This window comes from Aspergillus caelatus (assembly GCF_009193585.1).
Source record: "Aspergillus caelatus strain CBS 763.97 unplaced genomic scaffold BDV27scaffold_84, whole genome shotgun sequence".
NCBI lineage: Eukaryota > Fungi > Ascomycota > Eurotiomycetes > Eurotiales > Aspergillaceae > Aspergillus > Aspergillus caelatus.
The window spans coordinates 21,608-30,607 of NW_022475347.1; the positions used below are offsets into that span (position 1 = coordinate 21,608).

At 48.7% G+C, this 9,000-nt stretch overlaps 4 protein-coding genes across 4 annotated transcripts; 3 read left to right on the forward strand and 1 right to left on the reverse strand.

Annotated features, from left to right (window-relative positions):
* The first annotated feature begins 148 nt into the window (after window positions 1-148).
* On the forward strand, window positions 149-3,132 carry BDV27DRAFT_128083 (repressor protein). Its single transcript, XM_032066906.1, has 2 exons — window positions 149-2,664; window positions 2,769-3,132. Exons 1-2 carry the CDS (start codon window positions 499-501, stop codon window positions 3,015-3,017), a joined length of 2,415 nt encoding a protein of 804 aa, XP_031927742.1. The 5' UTR covers window positions 149-498; the 3' UTR covers window positions 3,018-3,132.
* Window positions 3,133-3,346: 214 nt separating this feature from the next.
* On the forward strand, window positions 3,347-4,669 carry BDV27DRAFT_157607 (nucleotide-diphospho-sugar transferase; the record flags this gene model as incomplete). Its single annotated transcript, XM_032072537.1, has 3 exons — window positions 3,347-3,818; window positions 3,887-4,527; window positions 4,583-4,669. The coding sequence occupies 3 exons, from the start codon at window positions 3,347-3,349 to the stop codon at window positions 4,667-4,669; spliced, it is 1,200 nt and encodes a 399-aa protein (XP_031927743.1).
* A 334-nt stretch (window positions 4,670-5,003) lies between these two features.
* Window positions 5,004-6,216, forward strand: BDV27DRAFT_157608 (DUF1996 domain-containing protein; the record flags this gene model as incomplete). Its single annotated transcript, XM_032072538.1, has 4 exons — window positions 5,004-5,348; window positions 5,405-5,526; window positions 5,580-5,760; window positions 5,812-6,216. The coding sequence occupies 4 exons, from the start codon at window positions 5,004-5,006 to the stop codon at window positions 6,214-6,216; spliced, it is 1,053 nt and encodes a 350-aa protein (XP_031927744.1).
* Window positions 6,217-6,371: 155 nt separating this feature from the next.
* On the reverse strand, window positions 6,372-7,098 carry BDV27DRAFT_111858 (uncharacterized protein). Its single transcript, XM_032064551.1, has one exon. The coding sequence runs from the start codon at window positions 6,949-6,951 to the stop codon at window positions 6,526-6,528; it is 426 nt and encodes a 141-aa protein (XP_031927745.1). The 5' UTR covers window positions 6,952-7,098; the 3' UTR covers window positions 6,372-6,525.
* Between the last annotated feature and the right edge of the window lie 1,902 nt (window positions 7,099-9,000).

Genomic DNA, 9,000 nt, shown 5'->3' on the forward strand with positions numbered 1-9,000 from the left:
ATACGGAGTATCGAGGTCACGATTGGGGCGGCTAAGACATTTGCCGGAAGTTCTGGGGGGAAGGCGGTGACATTCGACAGACCTCTACCGGATGGTGTACTCTGCCGCATCAGTATTGATATACCCGATCACACTACCTTAAGACCGATCTTAGTGCTAACTGAGTGATTTCTGGAGTTGCTGCACCCGCCAACTACTGCAGCTGTGCAACGGGCTCCTTTCACAGTCACAGAATGCTCGCTGTGAACCGTTGCATCGTCTCAATGCATATGCGCCTCGATTATCTACTACGTCCTTATCTCGTTATCCAGCTCGTGTAGTGGATTCAGGTCACCATCTTAAGCCAACTTGCCCTCCAGCTGAATCATGGTTCCACTTGTGATTGTTCGTTGAAGATAGTTAGGATTGCCGGACGTCCGCTTACAGTCCATCTTCCAGTGTGTTCCTAATTTAATTTACTCAAATACGCAAGCCCAACAGGCATTATCTGTCGTCACTATGTCTCAGTCCTTAGGCCGCGAGTGTCACCGTAACGTCAGTCCCGATGCTTCCTTAGTACTGGTTGGGATCCGAGGTTGTGGAAAGCGCTCGTTGGGCTTTGTTGCTGCAACGGCGTTGAAAAGACGCTTCATCACCGAGGATCACTATTTCAAGCAGGTTACTGGGCTCACGCGACATGAGTACCTTAAGCGCTTTGGGAGCCAGGAGTTCCAGAAGCGTGATATCGAGGTTCTTAAGATGATGCTCGACAAACATCGATCGGGCTGCGTAATCGAATGCGGTCTGGGGAGCCTTACTCGTCCCGTGCAGGAGTACCTTCGTTTGTACTCAGTGACCAATCCTGTGGTGTATGTGGTTCGTGATATGGCCCGCATTCAAACTCTTTTGGGATTGGAAGATCAAGCTGTTAAATTGCTTTGTGACGGGGACCCTCTACATCGGATGTGCTCGAATTTTGAATTCTATAATATCGAGGACCGTTCCAGCATGTCACCTCAACTCGACGAAGTAACACCCGACCGTCGATCAGCTGGGTATTCGTTCAAGCTCAAAGAAGCTAAAGAGGACTTTACTCGGTTTGTGCGTTTTATCACTGGTGCAGATGTCAACCATTCGAGTTATGACTCCCCCTTCGTACTGCTAGAAACCCCTCCTGAAAACCGTTCCTTCACACATGCTATCTTCATTCGATCCTCTGAAATGCTTCAGGAGGGTGTCGACTTGTGCGAGCTCGAGTCAGGAGGAGATGCCATCGAGCTTTGTGTGGATCGTTGGGATACAGAGATGGCGAGTACTGTGAGCAAGCAGGTTTCTTTACTCCGCAGGAGTGCTCGCACGCCGATTATCTTCTCAATCGACGCCTCAGCATCCGGAATTGGCAGTGGTACACTCTCCCCGGCACAACTGCGCAGCCTCTACTTCGAGATCGTGGAACACGGCTTGCGACTAGCGGTAGAATACCTGGCCATAGACCTCAACCAAGACAAATCGTTGTTGGTCGAAACCAGTCGTAATAGGGGCATGACCAAGATTATTGGCCAGCATATATTCAAGCCTTCGTCCAGTGTAATGTGGGATGACGAATCGTGCCTGTCTGTCTACCTTGAAGCCGAGAAGCTCGGTTGTCAACTCGTTCGCATTCTCAGAGTAGCAGCGGAGCGCGAAGATAACGCGGCAGTCGCCAAATTCACAAACAAAATTCACTCTCTACCGGGCGAACATCCACCTATCATCGCCTACAACGTAGGCAGCCTTGGACGAACATCCCAGGTGTTCAATTCAACACTCACTTCTGTCACTCACCCGGCGATTAAGCGCCCCACAAGCAATAGAATAGACCCTCTGATTACTTCACGGGATGCGGTACAGGCTTTGTTTCAAAGCTATGTGCTGGACCCTCTGCAGTTTTATATACTGGGGGCTAGCGTGGCCTACAGTCTCTCACCAGCTATGTACAATGCTGCCTTCCATCACTGTGGCATGAGTCACACCTACAGTATTCCCGAATCTCCCTCTCTCACGGCTTTAGACAAGTTGGGCCGAGACCCGCATTTCGGAGGTGCTAGTGTTGTCCAACCATGGAGGGTGGAGATCTTCCAGAAGCTCTCCTCGAAAAGTCGACATGCAGAGGCAATCGGAGCGATTAACACGATTATGCCTTTGCGGGCGCGAGCCGATGGGACGATGTTCCCTCTGCAAGAGCAGGCTAGCCGTCGCAATCAGGCGGGACCTGTACTCGGCTGGTACGGTGAGAATACAGATTGGGTGGGAATCATGACCTGCATGAATCGCAATCTTTCCCCGCGTAACGCCATTAGTCCGTTGAAGACGACCGGGTTGGTAGTTGGAGCTGGCGGCATGGGGCGTGCTGCCATTTATGCCATGCTTCGTCTAGGATGCCGCAAGATCTTCATATACAACCGCACCTTATCCCGCGCCGAGAGTGTAGCCCGTCACTTTAATTCATGGGCTGCTTCGCAGGTTGGCTCTACAAAAGTGGTGCATGTGCTGAAGTCATTGCAAGATGAGTGGCCGTCAGATACTTGTCACCCATGTTTGATTGCGTCCTGTGTACCTGCCGACCCGGACCAAGATGAGCCTCCAGCAAACTTCGAGATGCCGGTGCAATGGCTTGAGAGCCCTACTGGTGGGGTGGTCTTAGAGGTAGGTCTTGCTCTCCCTCGTTTTTCTCCATTCTTCTCCTCTTTCACCCCTCGGCGACTCTACTAATGACCGGTTAATAATGAAACTTACTGATCCTGGCATAGTTTGCATACAAACCCCTAGAGACCCCGCTCTTGCGTCAAATGCGTCGTTTTCGCAGTGAAACTGGACGGCCATGGGTTCTGGTAGATGGACTCGACAACGTCATTGAGCAGGCCATCGCTCAGTTTGAGCTGCTGACAGGACGGAAAGCGCCACGGCGACTGATGACTCTGGAAGCACTTCGCAATTATGTGGGGGAGCACGGACGATTTGACGAGGAAACAGTTCAGGCGCGACTTGACGGGGTCTAGTAGCGCGCGGTCGTCGGGCGGCCGTGAAGAGGCTTGATATGCATCGCCCATCAAATGTATCATTATGTATTTTGTACTACAGAACCATAGACTGTACTCCGTACACGGACAAATTACAATACTAAGACCAACCCAACCATCTTGTAATTTCCAATCCCAGGCTCCCCCCGGGGTGGCAGTGATCACGTGCGCCGAAGTGGACTGCGAGCCGCCAATTCAACAACCAAGACAACTACGGACGCGCGTTCAAACATCTCCTTGGAGTATATGCAACCTTTGCATCTGAATCCAGCAATGGCTCACTGTTTTGCTCAACTGCACCACTAAAAATGGCAATTAAAAAGGTGCCGAGACTCCCTTATCGCAGAGGCTCTCAATCCTCCGAAGATGACTTCTTCGATATCCCTGACGAACCATGCCTGGCAATCGTCAAACGGCAACTCCGACGCGTTCGGACATGGGTGGTCTTCGCCTTCCTCATCTGCTTTTTAGTATGGCTCCGGCGGGAGCGTCCCCAACCCGCGGCCCTGCCTCATATAAATTACGATTTAGTGGATTGGTCCCGTTATGCCTATAGCCAGTATGCGACCTCTAGCGCCTATCTGTGCAACGCTGTCATGGTGTTCGAAGCCCTGCAACGGCTAGGAAGCAGGGCACAACGTGTATTATTCTTCCCTGAAGATTGGGATGTTAGTGTCGAAAGCGAGCGTGATAGGGATAGCCAATTGTTGGCGATGGCAAGAGATAAATACAATGTGATGTTGATTCCCATCACCTTGGAGACTATCAAACCGGGGGCAGGTGTGTTGTGGTAACCGAAAATTATTGAGGTAAAAGCAAGGGCTAATGAGGTTTACATTTCTTGACAGGATCTGGAGAATCATGGGATAAGAGTATCTCTAAATTACTAGCCTTCGGCGAGAGCGAGTACGATCGGATAATCCACCTTGACTCCGACGCCAACATTCTACAGAACATGGATGAGCTATTTTTCCTTCCTCCGACCAAGGTTGCGATGCCGCGGGCGTATTGGGGGCTTCCGGATACCAAGCAACTGTCGTCTCTGCTGATTGTGATCGAACCGTCCTACTCTGAATACAATGCTCTGATGGAGGCGGCGCTTCCGGCTATGTACGGACAAAAAGCGGTCAATACATCATCGACACATAGATACGACATGGAGTTATTGAACGAACGGTATGCCGATTCCGCCACCGTGCTTCCGCATCGCCAGTATGGCTTAGTGAGTGGCGAATTCCGCACAGACGATCATAGAAATTTCCTGGGCAATGACTATGAAGTCTGGGATCCGGATAAAGTGCTATCAGAAGCCAAACTAGTGCATTTTTCAGACTGGCCTTTGCCTAAACCATGGGTTCTGTGGCCGCAGAATTTGCTGGCTGAGATGTTGCCCAAGTGTAAACACAACCCTGGCACAGCACAAGAAAGTGGGTGTCGTGATCGAGAGGTGTGGAAGAGTATCTATCATGACTTCCGGCGGCGGCGAAAGGTTTGTGGTGCTGCATCTTTACGTTGGCATACGACTTTATTAACGGAGCAATTAGGACGTCTGCAAACTTTTAAGTTATCCGGCCCCTGATTGGCCTCCAACGGAGCATTCTGAGTCTTCCGGCTCAAATGAATCTGTATAATGCATATTTGATAGAGCATGATCGGCGTTGATGGGTTTACACACGGGCCAGCATTATATGGAAATCAGATAGACTGTCCCATTTTATCATAGTAAATAGCCGTAGAACCCACCCTGCATCTAGGGGACAGGTGCATTCCCAACTGACCTCACCTCATTCTTGTTAAATAGGGGTGGGTATGAAGGTTTCAACTGGTATGGCAGCATACTTGGGCTTGGGTATTAAACAAACATGCCTGAGGATGAAACATAATGGAAAGGAGGGGCAACCGCTTCGTTTTGAGAAACAACAAACGACCCTTTGCTCTCCTTATCATATCTCCACTAAAGCCATGATGATATTAACGGGTCGCAGAAGACGTGGCATCGCAACGATCCTGTCGCTCGTCTTATGCGATTCAGCTGCGAGTAGTTCCGGTCCGACGGAAGATCTATTCACTTTCAGCTGTTTGCCATTGACAACCCAACGGTCTGATCCGATCATATCCCCGGGGAAACCCTCCTCACACACACACGTGGTTGTAGGGGGCACAGCTTTTCAGAGGTTGATGACAACCGACACCGCGAGAAATGCCAACGACACAACCTGTGAGGTTGCGATAGACCGGAGCAATTACTGGATTCCCCAATTATATCATCAGACGCGAGATGGGTTTGAAACAATCGAATTTGAGAACAGCGTATGTTATAAATTGTAGTGGAGAGTTCCCGGACGGCAACTGACATAGCAAACCAGGCTATTTATTATTTCAACAGAGCATGCGATTTTTCCCCGAACGCAACATCCTGCGATGGTACAAAATACCCGCTGGCGCCACCTCCCGGGCTACGCGTAGTTGCTGGGGATTTATTTCTCCGGTCAGAGGTTCTGGATCGAGTAGTTTAAGGTGCAAAAACTGATGTTATCATAGAACGTATAACGAGACGAATTTCGCACAGCGGGCCATCTCCCACATGTGCATGAAGGATGATGGAACTTCAAGCGAAACAAAACATCTTCCACAGCAGTCATGTCTGAAACTGAGATCGCAAGTATTCTTCCCCTCATGCTGGGATGGGAAAGCCCTCGATAGCCCAGACCATCAGAGCCACGTGAGTGAAACATCGACGGTTATGACATGCTCTAGACTGAGATTAAATTAGATGGCCTATCCCGCGGTTGGGGATTATAATCAGGGTGTTTGCCCGGAGACCCATCCGGTGGCAGTGTTCTCGATATTCGTGGAATTCTTCTTTAACACGGAGCCCTTTCCGGACTATGAGAACTGGGTGTACGCTATGGGCGACCCGACAGGGTATGGTCTGCATGGAGACTTCCTCAACGGCTGGACAGACCAGAACGCACTGCAGAACGCTATGGCGACATGTACCGGTCTGGAGGGGCTGAACGATCCGGAATGTTCGATCACAAACAATCAAACGAGGGCACTGACTCCAATCACACATTCTTTGGATGTACATCCTCCGTTGGAGCAATTGGGTCAGCATGGGCCTCTTTCCAGACTACCAGGTAATAATCCGATCACGGGATCACGCGAGCTGCAGTGACCGATGTGACATTGAGTTCTCTGCTCAACTTTTTGCAAATAAATTCAAGACCATCGCACACTCTCAAATACGAGATCTTGATTAATAATGCATTAGCACATTCTGAAGATCCATATTGGACAGCCTGACTGGCCGTATGAATCCGCCAGTCTTAACTGTGTTGCGATCGCTCTTCGGACATCCCCACGGTTATATGATAAGAAGTAAACTGTTTCAAGACAGGCCACACCACTCGCAAGAGCTCTGCAGGATATGTGCTGTAGATTATTAATAAGTTCTAGCCCCAAATAGCGCAGCGTAACTCGCCAATCAATTCACATATCCCATTCCCTTCCTCCACCATCTCCAGACACCACGATCTTCCATTAGACTTCCGAACTCCTTGACTGTCTCGACCTCTTCCAGACCAGCGACAGAATCTCTCTCCCCATGCTCTGGTCGTCCATTACTTGTCTTGCTATCCCGCTGTTTCTCATTCTCATTCCGATTCTGACAATCTTTCTCAAGAAGTTCAGGCCTAGCCACTAGCTGGAAATCCTTATATCTCAGATTCCGCACCACGCTCACCCATGCCTCAACAGCCTCCTTCTCTTTCGATTCCACATACATGATTCCAGGAATCCCACCAGAGCGAAGGAGTGCAAAGCAATTGTGGGCGGATGCAGCTTGTTTCAGCGCAGCAACCTTCTTGCGGGAGGTAATGTGGTGGGTGCGGATGAGGGCGTTATAGAGCATTGTTACATCTGTTTTCTTCCTCTTGATTTAAGTCTCAGGGTCTCGGAAGGAATTGAGCGGTATCATCGTGACTAGTAAGGTAATAAATAGGGTCGCCCTACCTCACATTTCTGGTGTTGTTTGGTAGGGGAGACGGGTGACCCCAACAACACAATCAATCAATATGAAATTTAATTGATTCTACCCGTGATTTCACTGGGCAGTGCCAGCGGATAACCAAATTGGGTATAGCGTAGATTGGAACTTAAATTGGTACAATACTTACGGAGTACGGACAATCTGGAGGACCGAGAGCTATGGCCGGTCTTAGATAATAAATAGGGATAGGACCAAGCACCGACAGTGTAGATCAAGACATGTTTCACTACAAGTTGGGTTGGTACATAAAAATATTATTTATTACTCGCGCCAGTGGGAAGAGTTTGTGGCTCACTGGGAGGTAAATGTGAGCCTCTCTCGTATACAGTGTACTCATATATATACCTATCGAATCCACTAGTAGCGAATGTAGTTTACTCACCCAAGAAGCACTGTGCTAGTATTTATACTAGCTATTATCCCTCACTATCGCCCACTATCACCATACTTTTCCCACTCAACATTCCCAAGCCACCTTCCCTTACTAATGATATCATCCCATCACCTACTACCTACCTGAAGGTAGTTAGGTTCGCGCTTCCGCTCTTGTTGACGAGATCTTCCGTGCATCCCCACTAGAAGATGTAAGCCAACCCCACCACTCCTGCAATGTCCGAATATGCAATCTTCACATTTAGAGGAGCACCGGGATGCAAGCGGAAACCAAGACCTCCATTGGTAGTACCAAGAAGAGGAACCTGAGAGCCCAGCTTAGGCACTGGGGGAAGACGCTCTCGCCCTGAACGAGGGGAAAAAGGTCACATTACTAGAGGATGAACATATTAGCCCTGGTCATCTGCGATCGTTGACCTAGTCCGACCCACTGTAGGGTATTTGAGGCCTTCCTATTCACCTATCTTTTTGTTCCTGATCCCTTTGTTATGCCAAACCATACTACCTCTGTAAAGATATTGCCTACAATGGTAATGCAGTGAATACTTCGGGTACCTACTCAGGCAGCCATTATTCAATGAAGAATATCCTATCGTGATCAAAAGGAGAGAAGGCCACAGGTCCCTGGCTCAAGGCAGTAGAAACTGTCCATTTACCTTTGGTCAATATATGTGGATTGTTCGAGTATCGCTAGATAGATGAGCGAAACGCCGTGGATTCGGGGTCATGGAAGAAAGGGTAGAGACTGGACCTACAGAGCCCTAGCACTGTAGCATATAGTCGTATAGTGAAGTGAGGCTGCATAGTCATTATTAGGATGGTACTTCTCTATCCTTCTAGTGAATTTAGACAAGGAGCACTGTCTGTTTATATCATATCACCCTTAGAATGAGACACAGTGCTTGGCTTCAGTCTAATTATTACACTTTTGCCTACTGAACTCGAGGGCTTCAGCCGGGAACCCGATTCCTCATAGTCAGCTGCACAACCCTTGGTTGCCGTCGAATTCTTAATCCAAGAAGGGCCATGGCATATCATTTGTGGTTTAGTACATTTAAAAATAGAGATGCTTCGTCACATGGAACATCCAAACATAAGAGGGTTAAGGATAATCCAAAATCTTAGAAAATGCTTGTATAGGGTGGCTTTGATTGAGCCCAAGGTTCCGCCCCGTGTTGGTGACCCGGGAAGCCCTAGTCCTAGGAGGGGTGATTATGATTTGTCAAGCTGTACGGGATTATATCTATAGTATAACGTGCTGTCTGGAAAAGTATGTATCCAACGGCTTTCAGTCCGGCGGTTATTTCGGCTGATTGATCTCTATGGCAGTGACTCAAACACATCGAGCATTTTAATATCAAGTATAAACCAATTATACACTGGCTGAAAAGGTAGTTAGCTGATCTCCAATCTGACTGTGCCATGAACCTATCCGTGAAACAGATGCTGCCTTCGTTAATTAAAGTAAATCATAAATTGCGCCTCCTTCACTGTGACTCTATGAGGGCCACAAATTTC

Bases quoted from the DNA above. Each gene is read 5' to 3' on its own strand.
- BDV27DRAFT_128083 (XM_032066906.1), top strand. From the start codon at position 499: ATGTCTCAGTCCTTAGGCCGCGAGTGTCACCGTAACGTCAGTCCCGAT. The intron at 2,665-2,768 runs GTAGGTCTTGCT...ATCCTGGCATAG, and splicing joins CTGGTGGGGTGGTCTTAGAG to TTTGCATACAAACCCCTAGA.
- BDV27DRAFT_111858 (XM_032064551.1), bottom strand. From the start codon at position 6,951: ATGCTCTATAACGCCCTCATCCGCACCCACCACATTACCTCCCGCAAG.